Below are 24,416 nucleotides of genomic sequence, written 5' to 3'. Positions count from 1 at the left end.
TCTGCACATGTTGTAACTAATATGGACAGTAGCACTTGTTGTTCCATGGTCCACATGGTCATCTGGCTTACTCCAAGCTGATGGGCCATCTGTCAGGTACTGATGTGGCTCACTATCAAAGATCCTTTATCTCCACATTTAAAGTGGGTGTCCCTCTTTTGGAAAGCACATAAGCATATATGACCTTTCTTCCTCCTTATCCTCTGAGGGTTTGGTTCCTGAAGTTTGCCTCCATTTACGATAATCATCCTATATATGTTCAGTGAGGGATAGAGGACTGTATCTGTCCGTATTCTAATATCATTCCCTTGGAATGCAATTCTGGTCATCTGTTTATATGACTTTTTTGCTGCTTATCATCTCAGGGATTGTTTTGTATTGTTTGTTGCCACTTAGCAAAATCATCATGCTTCTGGAAAATTACATGAAGTGGCCACAATCATCATCTGCTAATTATACAGTGGTGTTATGTGGAATATATATTTAGATACAGAATCAAACCCATTGTTTTCATTATAGGACAAACTGTTCCACACTCTAAAGAAGTCCTACCCCACCCACTGTATTCACCAAACATTGCTCCCTCTGACTACCATATCTTTGGATCAGTAGTACACAGCCTGGCTAACCAGTATCTCTGGTCATATGAATAAGTGCAAAATTAGAGCAATTCATGGATCTGCTCAAAAGATGCTCAGTTCTTCTGCTGTTGGATTTTTATGCTACCTGAAAGATGGGAGAAAGGTGTGGCAAGTGGTGGCCAATACTTTGAATTACAAATTTGTTGTAAGTTTTTCACAATAAAGCCTCAAACTTTAAGATAAAATGGCAGAATCAAAGTTGTAGACCTAATATTTTATTTCATATTTTAAACTATACTTATGACTAGAAGACAATATTTAAGAACATTTCAACAATTATGTGAATTTGGAACCTGTTTTTTTTCTTTTATTTTGTGATAATCACAACTACTGTGGAACTTGAAGCAGTAGAAAGCATGCATGTATTTAGAGTAGAGCAAATATTCTGTAGCACATACTTATAATGTGAAGTGAATCCTGCAGTATTCTGGTTCTTGAGTCAGATTCAAGTACACGCTTCTTATAAAGCCACTGAATATTTGGTGTAGGGTTGCCAACAGCTAAGCAACTAAGACTTGTACTTGATTTCAGTGGCACTTTGAGAACTTGTGAGAATGATGCAATACGAGCTGGAGCTGTAAATCACAATGACAACAGTGAAAATTTGTTATTAGTTGAGGGTAATTAAAAAAGATAAATACTGTATTATTGAAGTAAAAGAATATCTCATATGATAATCTCATAAATGCAAGCACCAGAAGAGATAGTTTCAGTCATGAATAAAAATGATTAAATAAGACACTATGTACTGGTTTAAATACATCACTTTGAAATATCAGTGGTTGATAAACTGCAGCTGAAAAGTAAGCATCTCAGACAAAAAATTAGTTACCCCAAGCACACATCACACTGATACCATTTCTAGCAATGATAGACATCTCAATTAGGAATGTAAAATCCTTCAAGTATGCCATGTTCAGTTGAAATCACTCATTTGGGGTTAGATCCCATACAGCTACCAAATTGTGAGGATACTGATTGGTATTTTTCAATTACTTCTCCAGACAGTCCCATAGGTTTTCTAGGAGATTAAGATTGGGTGATTTAGTGGACCAGTCAAGGTGAAATAGAGTGCAAGGATGTTTATCAAATAAGAATGCATGGATGCATGCCGGACTGCTAACATGGCTGCTGTCACCTTGGAACACAGGAATGTCCACATCATACTCATCACACAGATGTGACAAAGGGCAAGACTTGCTCTCAGAGAATGTTTAAATAAATATTCTGTTTCATGTTCGTGGTAACCTGAATGAGAGGTTCAAAGTCATGGAACAAAAAGCACTCCAAAAACATCAAAGAACCAAATCTGGCCTAAACTTCACCTTGCATGCACTGTAGATTAAATGTCTCATTGGGCTGTTGGAGCATAATGCCCTGCATCATTTCTGTGCAAAAAGTGCATGATGTAATAAGACAGACTGAGTTTCAGATATTACAGAATACAATACATACAACTGACAGAACACAACAGAATTGTCTATTTCATTTTTCATAGTAAATCTCCCAATTCTTATATTATCTCACAGTACTGCATTGGTTCTATTCAGTTAAAACTCTGCCAGAGTGATCCCATCCCAGAAGTCCAGTGTAACTTCCAGTCACTGCTTAAAACTTTAGGCCCTCCCCAGAACCTCTCCCCTGAATAAATTTCTCTCCTCACCCCTATGACACCCTGCATACCCAACTTCAACATGCTCCCCAAAATACACAAACCTTACAATCCTGAATACCCCTTGTAGCTGTTTATTGTCCCCCCACTGAAAGAATGTGGCCCTAATTGACCAGTGCCTGCACCAAATGCCAAAAATCTAGACTCCCACATCAAAGATACCAACCATTTTCTCCACCCTCTTCCCACCATCCCCACTCATTTATTTCCTGAGTCCCTACTCATCACTGTTGTTGCCACTTCTGTGAACACCAGCTTTGTCACTACTGAACACTACTCTCCCAATGTCTTTCAGGCACCAGATCCATAACCTCACTCATCATAAACTTTACTAACTTAATCCTAACACACAACATCTTCCCCTTTGAGGTGAAAGCACACAAACAAATCCATGGAACGGCCATGGGCGTCCACATGGCAGCCTCCTATGGCAACCTGTTTATGGGTCATCTAGAGAAAAACTCTCTAGCTCCCCCAAAACTCCAAATCCCTGTTGTGGTTCAGGTTTATCATATCTTCATGCTCAGGACTCATGGCCAAGATGCCCTTTTCTCATTCCTCATTAAACTTGTCCTCAAACTAGTGTGCCACTTTCCTGGATGATGATCTCCTCCTCTCCAATGGCTCCATACATTAAACCACCAACAGTGCATACATTTCAACAGCTGTCATCCCTTCCACAGCAAAAAAACCATCCCAGACAGCATGGCCACTGAGCGACACTGTATCTGCAGTGACAAGAAATCCCTTGCCCTTTCTGCTGAATGTCTCACAAAGGCTTCACAGACAGGCATTACCCCCAGACCTAGTCCTCAGACTGATTTCTCATGCCATATCCCCACACACACCCTTCATCACCAAATACCATCTTGGACTGGAACAACTGAACCACATCCTTTGTAAGGGCTTTATTTATCTTTCATCATGCCTTGAAATGAGTGACACCCTATGGAAGATCCTGTGCAACAGCCTAGTCCATCCTTACGTCATTCCCAATTCCAATACCTTGCCACAGGGATAATATCCCTGTGAGACCACTCCAGTCAACCCACCCAGCACTGCCTATTCCAGCCATGGAAAAGGCTTATCCTACACCATCAGAGGCTGAGCCACCTACGAAAGCAACCATGTTCTATACCAGCTCTGCTGCAGTCATTGTGCTGCTTTTTATATTGGTACTCATATGGCTACCAACCAGCTGTCCATCAGGATGAATAGTCAGTGTCATACTGTGGGCAACAGTAAAATGGACCACCCTTGGCACAACATGCAGCTGAAAGTAACATGCTTGATTTCATGGCTGTTCCACAACCCAGGCAATCAGGATCCTCCCCTCAATCATAGGTTTTCTGACTATGCCAATGGAAGTTATTTTTACAACACATTCTGTGCTCCCAAAGTTATCCCGGCCGCAACCAGCAGTAACCTACTGTCCCCCCACCCTCCGCCCAAAAGTTCCCACACCCTCTCTGCTATCATCTTCCCATTCATGTCCATTCATTCTCATTGTGTGGTGCTCTCTGCCAATGCACCCACCAGTCTTTTTTCCTTTCCTGCTCCCCACTGCCTCTCTTCCCTCTGTCCTCCATTGACTCCTGACACTGACCCTAGCAGCCTTGTCCTGCTACCTCCTAGTCTATGCATGATCTACCAGACAATGCTTTTCTCCCTCACCACCCGTACCATGCTATCACTCCTCCATTAACACAAGCAAAAGTTCTTATTTGACGCACTGGAATATAAATGGCTTAAGTTCTAAATCTCCTAGCAGCCTAAGCTACAAACTCGATGAGTTACAAATTCTTCTCTCAGAATGTGAAAACATATAAATTATTTTAGACTTAGCTGTAATACAATAAATATTTTAAATAAAATTGAAAACTTCAATGTTGCTACCAGCTATTGCAGGGAGAAAAAATCTCACAGTGGTTGCTGCATACTCCTGGACTCTTCTGTAAGCTATGAAGTGAAAACAGATTTCAATTGTTTAAATCAAGAGAGCATATTCAAAAGCTGTTGCATAGAGCTTAAAGACTTTAATATGTTGATAATTTCAATTTATAGAATTTTGGAAAGGGCTTTAGTCACACCATTCCTCTCTAAATTCCAGTGCTTGCTAAATAAGCCAAAGAAAGAAAAGAAGGAAAAAAATCATAATAGCGCCAGATTTTTAATATAAACACTGCAAATGACAATAAAGAATCAACAACATTTATTAATTCAATTAAAAAGTCTGGTTTTAAACTAAATTTCTTGGAGTTCACCAGAGAAAATATTCGCTCAGCAACATGCATTGATAACATTGTAACAAATTACTACTTTGAAAAGAAGTTTCAGTAAAACAAGTATTGAAATATTCTGTGAGAAACTAAGTAAAGTTAATTGGTGTTTTGGGGATGGTGGTTCAACAAATGATAACTTAAGTACATTCTTAAATAGTTTTCTTGAAGTATTAATAATGAAGCTTTCCCACCCAGATCATATTGCAACAAAACATCAAGTAAGATAAGATGGATCACACCAGGAATAAAAATGTTGAGTGAGAGGAAAAGGAAGCTACACAATCAACTGAAGTACAACAAAGATCCTGATTCTGTAAAATATGTTAGAAACTATAAAATTATTTTTAAAAAAGTTAGGAAAGCTTCAAAACAAATGGCAAACAACAAATTCATTCTAGGGCAGAAAAATAAAACAAGGGCTGTGTGGTTTGTAGTTAAGTCTGAATTAGGTGTCCAAAATCATAAACAAGACATTTTAGAAATCAAACTGAAGGAAAAATTGGTTGTAAATCCAGCTGAAATATCTGAGTGCCTCAATGAGTACATCATAAATGTAGCAAAATCTGATTTAGACATAGCAAATTACGAGCAGAAAGTAAATGGTTTTGGGTTAAAAGGCAACACCAGTGAATGTCTCAAAAAATTCAGCACAGTCTCAGCAAAATTTGTTGAAAATGTCATACTCTCCTTAAAAGACAAAAACTCTGCTGGATTAGATTAGATTAGATTAGATTAATACTAGTTCCATGGATCATGAATACGATATTTCGTAATGATGTGGCAGGGATGGGATACCCACCAAAATAATTAAAAAAGTATACAGCATAACCGCTCATCCTCTCTCTCTCTCTCATAATAAACAAACCCTTTGAAGAAGGTTACTTCCCTGATCTCTTGAAATACACAGAAGTAAAACCATTGTTTAAAAAAGGTTCAAAAGATGATATGGGAAATTATCGCCCCATCTCTATAGTCCCTGTCATATCAAAAATATTTGAAAAAATTGCTGCTTTACAGATACAAAGCTTCATAACACAGAATGATATCATTTCACATAACCAATTTGGCTTCCAAAAAGGCAAAAACACAGTAGATGCGATAAATGAGTTTATCGAAAAAATTACTTCATCACTAGATAGGAAAGCTAAGGTCACAGAAATATTCTGTGATCTTACAAAAGCATTCAACTCTGTAAACCATGCCCTGATGCTTTTCAAACTCAACAGGTATGGAATAAGGGATGTTGCTTTGAAATGGTTTGAATCATATCTCTTGGAGAGGAAACAAAAGGGTAGTAATCACATCAAATGGAGCAGATCACTTCTCAGGATGGAAAACTGTGTCACAAGGCGTTCCTCAAGGCTCATCCTTGGACCCTTTTTATTCCTGTTCTATGTAAATTACTTGCCCCTCAACATAAATACTCATTTAACCTTGTCTGCAGATGATACTTCTGCCCTAGTTTAAAATGAAAATTCTGACAATATGCCGTAGAGTGTCATGAATACGTTAAGTAGCCTGGAAACATGGTTCAGTCAAAATGACTTAAGGCTAAACATTTCAAAAACCCATGTGATGAGTTTTAAAACCAAACATTCAAAAAAATGAAGAAATCTGTGTCACTCACAACAATAAAAAATTGGAAGAACTTGACTCAGTCAGGTTCCTGGGAATAAACTAAGCCAGATCTTTGAGTTGGAATTCTCATATAGAATACCTAGCAAATGAATTAAACAGCCTTGCATTTGCAATGGAAATTTTAGCCTGTGCCACTGATATGGCCACCAGGAAAATAGCATATTACAGCTACTTTGAATTGGTTATTCGATATGGAATAAATTTTTGGGGAAACTCGGGAAATGTTACATGAATTTTAGAGTTGCAAAAAAGAATCATTCGCAATATGTGCTCTACACAGCCGAGGGCATCATGTCGACCATTATTTAAAGACCTAAAAATATTAACTGTCCCCTCTTTATGGATCTTTGAGGTGGTTCTTTCCTACACTGCAGAGCTGACCTATTAAAAAAAATCATTTTGAATACTCATATGACACAAGACATAAAGAGAACTTTATGCTCACCTCTCATCACTTAAAACTGCGTGCTCAGAATCCGCCATGAAAATTCACTACACAATAAAAGGGTGTGACATAATGAATATGAAGATAAATACTTTAAAAATTAAGATACATGAGTTTCTAACTGAATAATGCTACTCCTCTGTGGAAGATTTCATGAGTGAGAAAGTGATACTTTGATCTTGATCCCTAAAATGGAATAAAAATTTATGATAGTTATAGTAGACGTAAATACTGTAAGTTTGACAAATTGCAAGTAAGTAAATGCTCCACAAAGTATTATTGTAAGTGTGACAAAATTTTAAGTAAGCAAATTGTAACCTTGACATGTCTCCTGTACATCAGACTTATGTTCTGAAATTTTGTAGGTTATGAGATGAATAAAACACATTTCACATAGCAATGAGGTAAAAGAAATTATTCAGATAATGAAGGGAGACGAAAATTTAATAGTCATGGGTGACTGGAACTCAACAGTAGGAAAAGGAAGAGAAGGAAACGTAGTAGGTAAATATATGGAATGGGAGTAAGGAATGAAAGAGGAAGCCGCCTGGTAGAATTTTGCACAGAGCATAACTTAATCATAGCTAAAACTTGGTTCAAGAATCATAAAAGAAGGTTGTATACATGGAAGAAGCCTGGAGATACTGGAAGGTATCAGATAGATTATCTACTAAATAATACTACACATTGATCTTGCCAAAAGCTGAGAAGCAATTCTTCTTGGTGTTTTAGTTCTCTGGGGCACTCTGGGATGCTCTCTGGTGCACTCTGGGATGCTCTCTGGGGCACTCTGGGATACTATCTTTCTCTCAATTTGATGGGTTCTGTTGATTCTGTGATTATCTATCCCTTATTTTTAGATCCTTTATCTCTTATTTTTAATTTTATTGTTCATTATAAGGTTGCGAAGCATCCTTATCTATCTCGTGAAACTTTTTTTTTAAAAAAGTGTACCTCTACTTTCATTTTAAACTCTTATTTTTTAGATCTATAAATTAATTATTTATTAATTATCATTTCTGTGTGGGTTGCAGGGGTTCTGACCCCTGGGGAGGTGGGTGGGTGTTCATGCATGGCTGTGTGCGCCGCCATATTTGCGGGTGACCTTGAACGGGACTTAGTCGCAGCACGAGGCGCCTGGGCGGATTGCGATCTAGTTTTAACAGAGCGCGATCTGCTGGAAAACTCAGCTTCCGGTGATGCCATGTTGGATTATCAGCGCGCTACTTCCTGCCGCGCCCAGCTAGCTTCTAATTACCAGCAGGAAGTGTGACGTGTGGTGCTGCTCTTATCAGTGCTTGCAGCCAGCTACTGCTTGTTTGGAGGACTTGTAGTGCAGGAGTCCGCACCTCGTAGTCTCGCGGTAGCGTTCTCGCTTCCCGAGCATGGGGTGCTGGGTTCGATTCCCGGCGGGGTCAGGGATTTTCACCTGCCTCGAGATGACTGGGTGTTTGTGTTGTCCTCACCATTCATGAAAGTGGTGATATTGGACTGAGCAAAGATTGGGAATTTGTACGGGCGCTGATAACCGCGCAGTTAAGTGCCCACAAACCAAACATCATCATCATCATTGTAGTGCAGGAACCAGATTTTAAATTGTAAGACATTTCCAGGGGCAGATGTGGACTCTGACCACAATCTATTGGTTATGAACTACAGATTAAAACTGAAGAAATTGCAAAAACGTGGGAAACTGAAGAGATGGGACCTGGATGAACTGAAAGAACCAGAGGTTGTAGAGAGCTTCAGGGAGAGCATTTGGGAACAATTGACAAGAATGGGGGAAAGAAATACAGTAGAAGAAGAATGGGCAGCTTTGAGAGATGAAATAATGAAGATAGCAGAGGATCAAATAGGTAAAAAGACGAGGACTAATAGAAATCCTTGGGTAACAGAAGAGATATTGAACTTAATTGATGAAAGGAGAAAATACAAAAATGCAATAAATGAAGCAGGTGAAAAGGAATACAAATGTCTCAAAAATGAGCTCGACAGGAAGTGCAAAATGGCTAAGCAGGGATGGCTAGAGGACAAATGTAAGGATGTAGAGGCACATATCACTAAGGGCAAGATAGATACTGCCTACAGGAAAATTAAAGAGACCTTTGGAGAAAAGAGGATGACTTGCATGAATATCAAGAGCACAGATGGAAACCCAGTACTAAGCAAAGAAGGGAAAACAGAAAGGTGGAAGGAGTATATAGAGGGTCTATACAAGGGTGATGTTCTTGAGGACAATATTATAGAAATGGAAGAGAATGTAGATGAAGATGAAATGGGAGGTATGATACTGCATGAAGAGTTTGACAGAGCACTGGAAGACCTAAGTCGAAACAAGGCCCCGTGAGTAGACAACATTCCATTAGAACTACTGATAGCCTTGGGAGAGCCCGGCCTAACAAAACTCTACCTTTTAGTGAGCAAGATGTATGAGGCAGGCGAAATACCCTCAGACTTCAAGAAGAATATAATAATTCCAATCCCAAAGAAAGCAGATGTTGACAGATGTGAAAATTACCAAACTATCAGTTTAATAAGCAACAGCTCCAAAATACTAACGCGAATTCTTTACAGACGAATGGAAAAACTGGTAGAAGCCGACCTTTGGGAAGATCAGTTTGGATTCCACAGAAATGTTGGAACATGTGGGGCAATAATGACCCAACGAGTTATCTTAGAAAATAGATTAAGGGAAGGCAAACCTATGTTTCTAGTATTTGTAGACTTAGAGAAAGCTTTTGACAATGTTGACTGGAATACTCTCTTTCAAATTCTGAAGGTGGCGGGGATAAAATACAGGGAGCAAAAGGCTATTTACAATTTGTACAGAAACCAGATGGCAGTTATAAGACTCGAGGGACATGAAAGGGAAGCAGTGGTTTGGAAGGGAGTGAGACAGGGTTCTAGCCTACCCCCAATGTTATTCAATCTGTATATTGAGCAAGCAGTAAAGGAAACAAAAGAAAAATTCAGAGTAGGTATTAAAATCCATGGAGAAGAAATAAAAACTTTGAGGTTCGCCGATGACATTGTAATTCATTCAGAGACAGCAAAGGACTTGGAAGAGCAGTTGAACGGAATGGACAGTGTCTTGAAAGGAGGGCATAAGATGAACATCAACTAAAGCAAAACAAGGATAATGGAATGTAGTCGAATTAAGTCAGGTGATGGTGAGAGAATTAGATTAGGAAATGAGACACTTAAAGTAGTAAAGGAGTTTTGCTATTTGGGGAGTAAAATAACTGATGATGGTCGAAGTAGAGAGGATATAAAATGTAGACTGGCAATGGCAATGAAAGGGTTTCTGAAGAAGAGAAATTTGTTATCATTGAGTTTAGATTTAAATGTCAGGAAGTCGTTTCTGAAAGTATTTTGTATGGAGTGTAGCCATGTATGGAAGTGAAACGTGGATGATAAATAGTTTAGACGAGAAGCGAAGAGAAGCTTTCAAAATCTGGTGCTACAGAAGAATGATGAAGATTAGATGGGTAGATCACATAACTAATGAGGAGGTATTGAATAGAATTGGAGCGAAGAGAAATTTGTGGCACAACTTGACTAGAAGAAGGGATTGGTTGGTAGGGCATATTCTGAGGCATCAACGGATCACCAATTTAGCTTTGGAGGGCAGCATGGAGGGTAAAAATCGTAGAGGGAGATCAAGGGATGAGTACACTAAACAGATTCAGATGGATGTAGGTTGCAGCAGGTACTGGGAGATGAAGAAGCTTGCACAGGATAGAGTAGCATGGAGAGCTACATCAAACCAGTCTCTGGACTGAAGACCACAACAACAGCAGCACATAGCAACTGGAGACGATGTTGGGCTTCTGGCATGGGATCACTATGGCAGAGTTTATATGTGGAGGTGTCAGACAATTGGTAGAGGACTTCTGCCAGGTAGTCACTGTGATTCCTAGCAATGGTGGTGCAACCTGCGGATAGGATGATTATGTTGGATCTGTTTAGGGGCTGTGTGAGGCTGTTCTTTCTTCTGCTGAAAGGTTGGTGTTTTTATGAAGGGAGCTGGGGAAGGGTGGTGACGTCTAGTTGAAGATGACCAAGGGGTGGTTAGGTGGGGGGTGGGGGAAGGTCACAGTTGACTTTAGGTATGAACTGGGAGAGGCAAGGTTCAGTGTTGTGATTAGGTTGGCTGTGACTGGAGGGATTAGTAGCAATAAGGGCATGGACAGGGAAGAGAGTAGGAATTAGCAAGTTCAGCATGGTTAAACTTGGGTGTAGGGCTGAAGGTAATGTCTTTGGATAGGAATAAAACTTCTGTGGGACTGAGGGTTTGTGGTGGAAATGTTAACAACAGTGTTTTGGCTTTGCTTTGGTTCTGGGCTTTGTGCAGTGTTGGGAAGGAGTTTTGGAGGATGTGGTAAATTGAAGAGGTCAGCTAGGCAGTGTCGGGGTGCTATGAGGTGTTAATGAGGGAGGTTCTATGGTTTAGACAGCATTTAAGGAACATGATGTGGGACTGGGCTTTAACCAGGGAAACAGATACTTCTATGAACTGGTGCAGAAAGATGAAGCAGTGGTCCATTTTGGTAGGTATGGTATTAGAAAATGGGAAATTGGTGAGTGAAAATGTTGGGTTGTTATAAGAGGAACTGGGTAATATAGCATGAGTTCAGGGAGTGATAGGGACAGAAGAAAATGTGCTGGGAGAAATAGGATGGTTTTGTGGTGCATGTATATTTGATAATGCATAAGATATTGTCACGTGGGAAAAAAGGAGGAAACATAAAATTCTGATGGGAGCAATAGGTGAAGAGGGATTGGTGGATTCAGCAGTTAAACATAGTGATTAGTTGCTGGAAAGTGTTACAACAGTGATCCGATGGATGGGTAATGTGTAGAATGAACAGCATGCAACACAGTCATAACAGCCACAACATCTGCTATAGTTTGTCTGAAAAATCACGCACTGACCACATTGGTCAGCAACTAAAAAATGTGTGCATAACAAAGGCAATTGTGAAAATGTAGGGAAAGATGTGGGTGAACAATACAGGAAAGGAGTGACAGCTGTATGTACTAGACACATAATGTACGTTTATACATTTTTAGGGGCAGATGGGGAGCAGCACTTGCTGCAGGTGACATGGGGTCATGAATTGGGAAGGGGAACAGATGGAGGAAGGGTCTGACCCAAAGATTCCCCTTCCTCCTTCCTGTCACCCCCTCTCAATTCATGTCACTACATCGCTTTGAGCATGTGCCACTCCCCACCAGCCTGAACATTTGTGTATTATATGCCAAGCCCATGTATACGCCACCTCTCCCTCCCGCATTCCTAATCGGCAAACTGGCTGTCTCCCTCCAAATCACTAGCCACCCACCCCCAGTCCCTCTCCCTGCCTCCCACTTCCCTCTCCCTTTATCCAGCCTGTTCAAAACTACCCCCACCACAGCCAGTCCACCTGCCAAACTATGACATTGGCACTGTTAGTCTAGCAAGTTTTCTTTCTTTTGTGTATCCCTATTGACAACTCAATCCTTTTACTTTTTGGTGAGTGGTCTCGTTTAATCCAATAGTATTTATGTTGAAAATGTATGATATTATCACTATGGCTGTCAGTGTTGCCTTTGTGATTGCTGCACAGGATGGCTCAATGGTTTCTCATAGCTCATTCAGTGTAGGTGGCTTCTGTCGAAAAACTTCATTTTTTTTAAAGGTCTCCCACAGGTAGAAGTCAAGAGGTGTAAGGTCTGGAGACTGTGGTGGGTACTCAACAGCTCCTCTTCGACATATCCATCGTCCAGGTAGATTTTCATCTAAGTAGGCTCTGACTCTCTGTGGTAGTGAGGCAGAGCACCATCTTTTTGTAGGTAAAATCTTTCATTTCCAAACACCTCTAGTATGGCAGGTAAAACTGACATTTGCAGGATATGAAAATATAAACCTCATTTGTGATGCTACTTTCAAAGATGAGTGATCCAATCAAACCACGCAATGACAAACCACACCACACATAACACCCAGTAGATTAAAAACGTTTGTCCAAGTGAACATGAGCATTCCAGGAGCCCAATACATGCAGTTGTGGCAGTTTACTGTACCATTCATTTTGAACTGCACCTCATCAGACCAGATAATCATCCCTGCAAACCATTCATCCTCGCAAAGCATGCCTTCACTCTTCTCAGTACCCCAGCCTTCAGTCAGGGTTGTCCTCATCTGTAGTGTGCAGTGATCTTGGAATGCACACTTTCCACTTTTTAATCTCCAGAACTTGCCATATGCTTGATAGGCTTACCCCGCTTTTGCATGGACCCTGCCTCACAGATTTTTGAGGTGACATTGTAAAATATTGCAACACAGTAGTGCTGGAAGCTGGAGTTGTTGATGCTTTTGGTCAGTCAAACCCTTCTTTACATACATCCTATTTCAACATTGCCTTGCATTACTCGAACAACATTCTTAACTTCATTCATTGCTGCATTGTCATCTGCTGGAAAATTCACACCAAGAACCTATGAGATAACAATGGACTACACTAACATGCAAAATTGCAACAATACATCATTTTGTTCACGATATTAACTATGAAAGTGTCTACATTTTTTAATTATTAATAACACTGTTCATCTATAGATGGGAGGATGTGTTGGAATGTTCACAGTTTTCTGGTTGATAAAAGTCTATGTCATCATTGTTTGATTGTAGTTTCATTTTTCGAAATCCTTTTCAATGTAACTAAAAGTGTGGTAAATGCTTTATATCTAATCCCTTAGTTATTGCTAATATTTTCTGTATGAAGGAACGTCTTTTGAGTACAAGTAATTTCTTGAATGATTGCTGATTATAGCACTTATGTGAATCTAGCTATATTAATATTAAAACTAATTCTGCTACCTTTTGAGTTTGGTGTTTGGATGACTGGTCTTCCACTTTCTCCTTCTCCCACAATTGTAGATGCTGTCACCCAGAATTCATACTGCTCTGTTTCCTTCAGACCTCGAACTTCATGAGTGTTTATTGTAGGTCCTACCTTGAAACTCATTGGCTGTAAATAAGGGAATTCAGAAACATTGGAGTATATAGTATAAACAGAGCACGAGAAGTATTAAATTCAATCATATGTTTATTGATAAGATAGGAATCAGCATCATTATTTAGTCAATTTGTATTTCATAAACTGATTATAGTTAATTTATATTTCATCAGCTGATGTGATTGTGAGCCAAAGCTCCAGTGATAATTCATAAAATAATTAAACTCATTTGTAGAGAAATTTAATTTTTTCCTAAGGTTTTACGTTGATGAAAATTTAATCTACACAAAGACAGCAAATATCTGGAGAGCAGCTACCATTCCAGAATGTCTCTAATATAGGGATGGAAAAATTTCCTTGCTCTTTCAGCACTGGAAGAGAAGGGAGAGGGAGCAAGAGAGGGGGCAGGGAGAGCCTGCAAGAATGTGTCCAGTTAACTAGGATGTCATAACGTATTTGGCAGTTGCTTTGGCATGTTTCTTACACCTGTGAATAAAATGTTGATTCTGACATAACTTTAATGTATGTGAAGTAAGAATGGACTGGTCTAGGAATAATGTCTTTCACTACTAATCTTAAAGTCCTGGGTATTGTGTTTGATCCGTACCACTGTTTAGATTTTTAGTAAAAAATCTTCACATATAGAGTCTTGAGCCTTTAAAGGAATCATACTTACTCTGCTGAAAACCATGTTGGTGAAACATCTGAAAAAATTTGAAACAAACATAAACTGAAGATCACAAGTCAAAAGCCAGTTGCTGAATCTTGATGTAGCAGGGGTCAATGACATGAAATGAAAAGTAGATGAAGGTCAGATAAATTTAGTGTATTATCAACTGCATCAATAAATAATGTAATGGAAGTAGGACTCTCTGTGAACAGGAAAGCTCACAAAGACTGAGATATTGCTAACAGCAGAGTAATAGGATGATTTTCATCAGAACTTAAACAAAACCAACACCAACAAATATAGTTCCAGTGTACATGTCAATTTTGCTAGCATGGGGTGACAAAACAAAGGAGGTAAATGAGAGGACTGAATGGGTAACACAGTATATAAAGGGAGGTGGAAATCTCATAGTCATGGGGGAGGGGGATTTGAACACTGTAGCAGATCCAATATCCTGCCACTCCAACACCATGGAGGTGAATTTGGAGAGGGACAGTGATATTATTTGTGTGGCGCACAGCTCCACCTTCAGTTCTGTGAATATGGGGCTATAGAACACAGGTTAGAGGAGGATGCTCTTCAGTAAAGGAAAGAGAATCTGCCCTGACAGGTTGACTGGCAGTTTGTTTTTCAATATTGGAGCCTTCATTATGCAGATTCTAGACTACAGCTTTTACCACACAATTCTGGACCTCAGCTTTGATTTGGAACTCTGCTTGAATGCATGTTGTGGAAAATTGACATTGACAAAAAATATTTGGTCCAGCTTCCGAAAAGAGTATGACATTTCTCTTCACAGCTGACTCCTAATCATTCATGAAACCTTGCTCATATCAGTGGCATCAGCAACTAAAACCTGGGCACCAGATATGATCTATGTCTTGGAAAGAGTGTTTCAAACCATATCTGACAATAGCTCACAGTTAACAACAGGCGAGTTCCATTTCTTTTGCCAAAGTAACAGCATAATATGTCTAACATTACTAATTTTTATCCTGCACCAGAGTCAGAATGTTAAGGCTCAAATGCACAAGATGATAACAATGGCAACTTCTGAGGAAGCCCTGATAAGCTTCCTCACCTCATACAGATCAATCTCGGTATGCAACCATAGCGCAGCCATGATGCTGTATTGGCACAGGCATCATATAATTTTTGCTCTTCTGCACATAACCCAGCATGCCCATACTATTCTTGATCTCTTACATACAGTCAATACTGGAGTGGACTGAAGATGTCTTCACTGGTGACAGAGGACATCAAATGTGTCAAGTGGTTGCCCCAGAGCACCTTGTGTATCATCCCAGTCACCACTATTTACAACAGCTAAGTGGTGTTATATCCCCATCAGGATCCATGTAAACAACCAGGTTTCCCACCACTGCCAACCAAGCCTCCCATCTGGTAAAGGTCCACACTGCTGCCTCCCAGGCTTCCACTCACTACGTGCCAGAGCTCCTCGCCTCAACATTCTGCGAGGCATGGTTATCATCTCTGCCCACACTGTAGGCTTACTGAGCCCGGACATAGCCTTTAAGCAGTGGAGAGTCTGTGGGGAATGAACCATTTTCCCCAGTTGTGTTAGTTAGTTAGTTAGTTACAATTCCATAGATCATTTGAATGATACTTTTATCAAAATGATATGGAACTAGTCAGTTTATTGGAAATGTATACAAGATTACTATTAACATTAATGAACACATGACTGTTTCATTCCTACTCATGCAACTATACTTAAAAACAAGGGCTTTTTTTTAGTGGCAACCAGTTTTCAAGTGGAAGTCCCATTGCCTGGAGAGGAACAAGTCCTGGAGGTTACAGTTTGGACTCATGTTTCTTGCAGTTGTAACAGCCACTCTCTACTGCATTTTTGACCACTGACTTAGTGCCAGTCTTTATTTGCAAACGCTAGGTACTTCACAGCAGTGATCTGCCTAGTTATCAGTAAAACAAAAGTAAGGAAACGAATAGAAGGCAGACTAATGGGATAACACAGGTTCTCCAATAGGAACAAGAAAGAAGAAAGACTTCTTGAGTTCTACAGTAAATTTCAGCTCGTAATAGTAAACACTCTGTTGAAAAATCACAGTAGGAGGAGCCATCAAAAAGGAATGTACCAGATGGAGTACATCATGATAAGACAGTTTCCAAAAACAGGTATTAGATTCTACAGACTACCTAGCCCAAGATATAAATTAGTGATTTAGTAACCATGAAAAACAGACTTAGGTTCAAGAAAACTGTCAGGAATGATCAGCATACAAGGAGGATAGATATTGAAATATTGTGGAATGATGGTGTGTGTTCAAAGTTCTCTGAGGGCAGTCTTAGGAGATGGCCAAACAAACTGAGGTATAAGAAAGGTAACTGGAAAGGACCTGTGGATAACAGGTACAGGTAGCTGGTGGGTACAGGCGGCTGGCAGAGGGGGTGAAGACAGCTGGCTTCAAGTGTGGGGTGCAAACAGAGCTCACAATTTGCAGCATTGTTCCCAGAGTCGATTGGGGTCCTTTGGTTTGGAACCGAGTGGAAGGTCTCAACCAAAGGCTTTGTTGACTCTTTTGATGGTCCTCACTGTTGATTTCTAGACCTGTATTATTGTTTGGTGATTTGTAGAACTCCCCTTGATTGGTCAGTAGCACACTACACAAAGGAAGCAGCTATTCGGGTTGCAGAGTACTTGTGGAGTGCTCATGACGGTTTTTTAGGTTAGGCAGTAGTTTAAGGTGTTCTGATGATCACCCACCAGCTGATACACAGCAAGGGAAGTCAAACAGCATTCAGAATAAAGACACTTCAGCTGTCATAATTTTATCCGTAAATTGTCAAAGTATTTGTAATAAAGTTCCCAAATTTACAGCCCTCCAGGAAAGTCCTCATGCTCAAATTATTTTTGGGGTGTGAAAGCTGGCTGTAACCCAAAGAGGGAAGCTCTGAGAGTCATGGAATGTGTATCACAAAGACAGATTAGAGACCATAAGAAAGAGAGTGTTCATTGCAGTTGACAAAAATATGGTCTGTTTTGAGGTCAAAGTTGAGTGTGACAGTGAAGTCACACATAAAAGAAGTCACACATAAAAGAAGTAGGTGAAACCAAGCTAATTGTTGGATGTTTTTACTGGCCATCCGATTCTGCTGTGACAGTTCTATAGTCATTAAAAGAAAGTTTACGGTTGATAGTGCATAAAGACCCAGATCACGCAGTACTTGTTGGAAGTGACTTTAGCCTACCAAGATGTCTATGGATTCATTGCTGGGGGTACAGACAGACAGTGATGCGAAATACTTATGAACACTGTTTTGACCAGCTAGCTCAGCATCCCACATGCAATGGAAATACCTTAGACCTTGTAGCTGCAAATAGTCTGGACCTTATTGACATTGTCAGTATAGAAACGGGTATTAGCAATCATGATGTCATTATAGCAACTCTGATTACAAAAGTTAATAAATAAGTCACAAAGACTAGGAGAGAGTTTTTGCTGTATAGAGCAGATAAGCAGTTACTGACATCTCACTTAAACAGTGAATTGGCATCACTTAGTTCCAGTAATATGGATGTAGAGGAATTATGGGCAATGTTTAAGCAGATTGTAAATTGTCATGTTCTGGAGAGTTAAGTGCGTAGTAAGTGGATAAAGGGCGGGACAGACCCACCATGGCTTAATAACAAAATTCAGAGGATTCTGAGGAAGCAAAGACTGCTGTACTCTTGGTTCAAAAGAGAATGCACAAATGATGACAAGTGAAGTTTGGAAGAGACTCGTGCGTCTGTGAAAAGAACTATGCAAAAAGAATACAACAATTACCATCATCCTTAGCAAAAGATCTGGCAGTGAAACCAAGAAAATTCTGGTGTTATGTAAAATTGCTAAGCCGGTCTAAGGCTTCCTCTCAGTCCCTTGTTTACCAGTCTCATGTGGCAGTTGAAGATCAAAACGAAAGTCGAAGTTTTAAATTTCCCACAGGAGAATCATACAAACATACCATCATTTGACCATCAGACAGATGATGACAAACTAATAAACATCACTGGTGTAGAGAAACAACTGAAAGATTTGAAAGCAAATAAATCACCAGGTCGGATGGAATCCCAGTTCAATTTTACAAAGAGTAAGCAACAGCATTGGCCCCTTACCTAGCTTGCATATATTGTGAATCTCTCACACAGCAAAATGTCCAAAGCAACTGGAAAAAAGTGCAGGTGACTCCAGTATATAAGAAGGGTAAAAGAACAGACATGCAAAATTAGAGACCAATATCCCTAACTTCTGTTTGCTGCAGAATCCTTGAAGGTATTCTGAGTTTGAATATAATAAACTTTCTTGAGACTGAGAGGCTTATGTCCATGAATCAGAATGGTTTTAGAAAGCAATGCTTGTGCAAAACTTGGTTTGCCCTTTCCTCACATGATGTACTGCAAATTGGATAAAGGACAATAGGCAGATTTCTGGAAAGCATTTAACATGGCGCCCCATTGCATGCTGTTAAAAAAGTTACAAGCATATAGGAATAAGGTCACAGATATCTGATTGGCTCTGAGTTTTCTTAAATAATAGAACTCAGTATGTTTTCCTCGATGGCAAGTGTTCATCACAGACGGGTGTCATTGATAGTGAGTGCCCCAGGGATGTGTGACAGGACTGCTGTTGTTTTCTATATATATAAATGATTTGGTGGACAGGATGGGCAGAAATCTGCAGTTGTTTGTTGATGATGCCATGGTGTACAGTTAGGTGTTAAAGTTCAATGACTGTAGGTAGGTACAAGACTACTTAGACAAAGTTTCTAGTTGGTGTGATGAATGGCAGCTAGCCCTAAATGTGGAAAAAAGCAAGTTATTGTAGATGAGTAGGAAGAACAAACCTGTAATGTTCAGGTACAGTATTACTAGTGTCCTGCTAGACATGGTCAAGTCATTTAAATATCTGGGCATGATGTTACAAAGTGATATGAGATGGAACGAGCATCCGAAAACTGTGGTAGGGAAGGCAAATGGTCAGCTTCGGTTTATTGGGAAGATTTTAGGAAAGAATGGTTCATCTGTAAAGTAGATCACATATAGGACACTGGTTCAACCCATTCTTGTTCTTGAGTACTGCTTGAGTGTTTGGGATATGTACCATCTCGGATTAAAGGAAGACATAGAAGCAATTTAGAGGCAGGCTGCAAGAATCCTTACTGTTAGCTTTGAACAAAACATAAGTGTTACAGAGATGCTTTGGGAACTGAAGTGGGAATCCCTGGAGGGAAGGTGATGTTATTTTTGAGAAAACTATTGACAAAAAGGATTGCTTTATGTGCCCTCCTCACATGTTCAGTCTGTATGGGAGAGACTTTTCAGTGTGAGAGGGATGACAGCTATTTAAATGGAGGTACCTGTTGATGGTTAGTGTAACTGATATGGACAGAGGTTATTGAATCATTCGAAAGATGGAGTGGATGGTGGAGGAAAGTGGGAAAGTGTCCCTTTGCTGTGTGTGTGTGTGTGTGTGTGTGTGAGAGAGAGAGAGAGAGAGAGAGAGTGAGAGTGAGAGGGGGGAATTATTATTTTCCACTGATGTTATGGAAATCAGGATGTCAGAGACTGTAATGGGGTCTCCAAAGACAAATAAATAAATACATTACAATGAATAAGTGATGCAATGGGAACACCAGTACCAACAGATGGTTTAATTAGAATCTGATTTTACATAGAATATCATTACAACAAACCTTTGTTACATGATGTCTTCCTTTAAAATAGACAGTATAACGTGTAATAATTCCATTTGCGTTCTCAGGAGGTAACCATGAAACAAGTATAGAGTCAGAAGTAAGTGAAATTGCCTTAATGGCAGCTGGTGAGCCAGGAACTGAAAAGAAAGAGAGAGCAATTCAATAAACTGCACTTTTAAAACATTCTAATGCCATTCTGCTTTTCCAAAAATGGGTGAATTAATGAGACTCACTCTTTATTAAATTTGTTTCATTCCTATAGGTATTTACAGTTACACAGTTTTCGGTCAAATAAATCATAATCTTACTGATGTGAAACATGTTGGTTTTCTGCAGGATATTCATGCCTTGTTTGCACTAAAGCAAATGACAATCCTTACCTGAGTGGCAACATTGTCATTTTTACATCTCAAGAAGAGAAAGTCAAAGATAAAAATTGTGTTTTACTGAAATTTCTTACAGTAGAAATCACATGAACTACATGAGTAAATAATTGATGAAGTAACTGCAAACTAGTTACAATAATATGTAGTAAATTTATGATTTTCTTTCACAGCTTTAAGTTTCTGAGACCTAATCATACAACTATGCTCTGGAATTTCACAATTCTCCTGTCGTGGTTAGAGAACAACCATTACCAGATCAGTCAGCTACAGACATCAAAGCATGCTTCTCCACTTAATTTTATAAAAAGATGGACTGCCTTTATTGATTTATCCTACATAGTTGCTGCCAAGTCATCATCTGCTGGCCTATTCAGCTGTAAGCTAGAAAATTCTTCATTTCTTGTGATGATGAAAATTAACTGTTCAGAAGATAAAAGTAAACTTTATCATAAATTAATAGGAGCGGAAGCAGTGGTTGGGAAGGGAGTGAGACAGGGTTGTAGTCTCTCCCCAATGTTATTCAATCTGTAAATTGAGCAAGCAGTGAAGCAAACAAAAGAAAAATTCGGAGTAGGTATTAAAATCATAAACTTTGAGGTTCGCCGATGACATTGTAATTCTGTCAGAGACAGCACCTGGAAGAGCAGTTGAATGGAATGGATAGTGTCTTGAAAGGAGGGTATAAGATGAACATCAACAAAAGCAAAACAAGAATAATGGAATGTAGTCGAATTAACTCGGGTGATGCTGAGGGAATTAGATTAGGTAATGAGACACTTAAAGTAGTAAAGGAATTTTGCTATTTGGGGAGCAAAATAACTGATGATGGTCAAAGTAGAGAGGATATAAAATGTAGACTGGCAATGGCAAGGAAAGCGTTTCTGAAGAAGAGAAATTTGTTAACATCGAGTATAGATTTAAGTGTCAGGAAGTCGTTTCTGAAAGTATTTGTATGGAGTGTAGCCATGTATGGAAGTGAAACATGGACGATAAGTAGTTTGGACAAGAAGGGAATAGAAGCTTGCGAAATGTGGTGCTACAGAAGAATGCTGAAGATTAGATGGGTAGATCACATAACTAATGAGGAGGTATTGAATAGAATTGGGGAGAAGTGGCATTTGTGGCACAACTTGACAAGAAGAAGGGACCGATTGGTAGGACATGTTCTGAAGCATCAAGGGATCACAAATTTAACATTGGAGGGCAGCGTGGAGGGTAAAAATCGTAGAGGGAGACCAAAAGATGAATACACTAAGCAGATTCAGAAGGATGTAGGTTGCAGTAGGTATTGGGAGATGAAGAAGCTTGCACAGGATAGAGTAGCATGGAGAGCTGCATCAAACCAGTCTCAGAACTGAAGACCACAACAACAACAATAGGAGCGGTATGACAGTTGTTGAATTTGATTTTAATATTTTTTGGCAAATATTGTGTGCCTATTGAGAACACAGGAGACAGCTTGAATTCCTAAATTAATGCCAAAGGCTCTGGAACTCTTAAACGTGACACATAATATTTTTCATTTATCCCTTCAAAAAGAAAAATGTTCAGGCATAAAATAATAACTACAATAATAATAAAGAGTAAAACCAAACAATGGAAAATCTGGAATGGGATAACAGCAGTATTATGAAATGGGTAATTGCTACTCACCACATAAACAAGACATTGACAGACACACAGACAGACACAACAAGAAGACTGCTATACATTTCAGCTTTTGGTCAAAAGACCTTCTTCTGAGTAGGAAACAAACAGACATTCACACAAGCACAACTCACAGACACATGACCTCTGGTTCTGGCCAGACTCAGTCCAGTGACAGTGGCCAGAGTCAGTGGTCATGTGTGAGTAAATTGTGCTTGTGTGAATGTGTGTGTCTTATCTACTTCAGAAAAAGTCTTTTTGGTCAAAAGTTAAAATGTTTGGTAGGCTTTTAATTGAGTCTGTTTGTGACTCTCTGCTATAGGGTGACTAGCAATCTATCCTTTTCATAATAAAGAGTAAAACCAATCAATCTCTGGTGAAAATGTTTCTGCACTGAGGCTTTACCAGTACATAAATGTAGAAATGAGCCTTGGTTTCTTTGTTGGATTTGAAATCTTAGGAATGCCTTGAGACTGGATGAAAAATTCAGAGTTGTTCACTATCTTTTGTACTTTGTGTATAAGGCAAAGAAAAGTATAATATGTGCTTGACAGAAGTTAATCATAAAGACTGAATACAGAGTGAATGAAATACTGTAACTGAGATTTTGTCTGTGCTCAACAACTGGGCTAGTCACATCTGCTTTGTGCCTGTTCTCTCTCTATGCCTATGTGGATTTTCCCAGTCACATGAAAATGTTTAGTACCAATAATTTTTGCAGAAGTTTACGAATAAGAGCTTGAAATTAAAATCACACATTTTCAACTTTTAGAGATTTCTAAGTTTAAGAACATCAGTCACCTTTGAAATTATCAAGTTTAGTACAAAAAAGGCTATGCTTTGTTCTAATTTGCTTATTTTTAATTTAGTAGTTTCTTTGTGGATATAATTGTGGTGTAGTATTACAATGCATTTGCCTTTTTATTATCTGTTGGCTCTCAGAAGTTAAGGAGGAGGAGAATGTCATTAGAGATGGTGCACAAGCTCTGTTTAGGGAAGGATGGAGCAGGGAATTGGCTGTGCAATGGAATTCTTAAATCCAGGTGGCATGATGCATGTTCGAACTGTTATCCTCCAAAATGCAATTCCAGTGTGCGTACCACAGCACTACCTTGCTCGGTCTCTCATAAGTCAAAACAGTTAATGCAAATACACTCCTGGAAATGGAAAAAAGAACACACTGACACCGGTGTGTCAGACCCACCATACTTGCTCCGGACACTGCGAGAGGGCTGTACAAGCAATGATCACACGCACGGCACAGCGGACACACCAGGAACCGCGGTGTTGGCCGTCGAATGGCGCTAGCTGCGCAGCATTTGTGCACCGCCACCGTCAGTGTCAGCCAGTTTGCCGTGGCATACGGAGCTCCATCGCAGTCTTTAACACTGGTAGCATGCCGCGACAGCGTGGACGTGAACCGTATGTGCAGTTGACGGACTTTGAGCGAGAGCGTATAGTGGGCATGCGGGAGGCCGGGTGGACGTACCGCCGAATTGCTCAACACGTGGGGCGTGAGATCTCCACAGTACATCAATGTTGTCGCCAGTGGTCGGCGGAAGGTGCATGTGCCCGTCGACCTGGGACCGGACCGCAGCGACGCACGGATGCACGCCAAGACCGTAGGATCCTACGCAGTGCCGTAGGGGACCGCACCGCCACTTCCCAGCAAATTAGGGACACTGTTGCTCCTGGGGTATCGGCGAGGACCATTCGCAACCGTCTCCATGAAGCTGGGCTACGGTCCCGCACACCGTTAGGCAGTCTTCCGCTCACGCCCCAACATCGTGCAGCCCGCCTCCAGTGGTGTCGCGACAGGCGTGAATGGAGGGACGAATGGAGACGTGTCGTCTTCAGCGATGAGAGTCGCTTCTGCCTTGGTGCCAATGATGGTCGTATGCGTGTTTGGCGCCGTGCAGGTGAGCACCACAATCAGGACTGCATACGACCAAGGCACACAGGGCCAACACCCGGCATCATGGTGTGGGGAGCGATCTCCTACACTGGCCGTACACCACTGGTGATCGTCGAGGGGACACTGAATAGTGCACGGTACATCCAAACCGTCATCGAACCCATCGTTCTACCATTCCTAGACCGGCAAGGGAACTTGCTGTTCCAACAGTACAATGCACGTCCGCATGTATCCCGTGCCACCCAACGTGTTCTAGAAGGTGTAAGTCAACTACCCTGGCCAGCAAGATCTCCGGATCTGTCCCCCATTGAGCATGTTTGGGACTGGATGAAGCGTCGTCTCACGCGGTCTGCACGTCCAGCACGAACGCTGGTCCAACTGAGGCGCCAGGTGGAAATGGC

The 24,416-nt window shown here is 40.2% G+C and overlaps 1 protein-coding gene across 1 annotated transcript in view; it reads right to left on the bottom strand.

Moving 5' to 3' along the window:
• Nucleotides 1-24,416, bottom strand: part of LOC126456738 (Down syndrome cell adhesion molecule-like protein Dscam2) — a 427,689-nt gene that overhangs the window by 79,870 nt on the left and 323,403 nt on the right. Inside the window, exons 24-26 of the mRNA XM_050092487.1 lie at nucleotides 20,065-20,204; nucleotides 13,541-13,691; nucleotides 1,040-1,216 (exon numbers count right to left, since the gene is read on the bottom strand). Coding sequence (XP_049948444.1) covers nucleotides 1,040-1,216; nucleotides 13,541-13,691; nucleotides 20,065-20,204 — 468 coding nt within the window. The remainder of the gene's footprint in view (nucleotides 1-1,039; nucleotides 1,217-13,540; nucleotides 13,692-20,064; nucleotides 20,205-24,416) is intronic.

This window comes from Schistocerca serialis, chromosome 1 (genome assembly GCF_023864345.2).
Source record: "Schistocerca serialis cubense isolate TAMUIC-IGC-003099 chromosome 1, iqSchSeri2.2, whole genome shotgun sequence".
Classification (NCBI taxonomy): domain Eukaryota; kingdom Metazoa; phylum Arthropoda; class Insecta; order Orthoptera; family Acrididae; genus Schistocerca; species Schistocerca serialis.
Note: the sequence above shows the minus strand (reverse complement) of the source record. Positions and strands in the feature narration are given on the sequence as shown.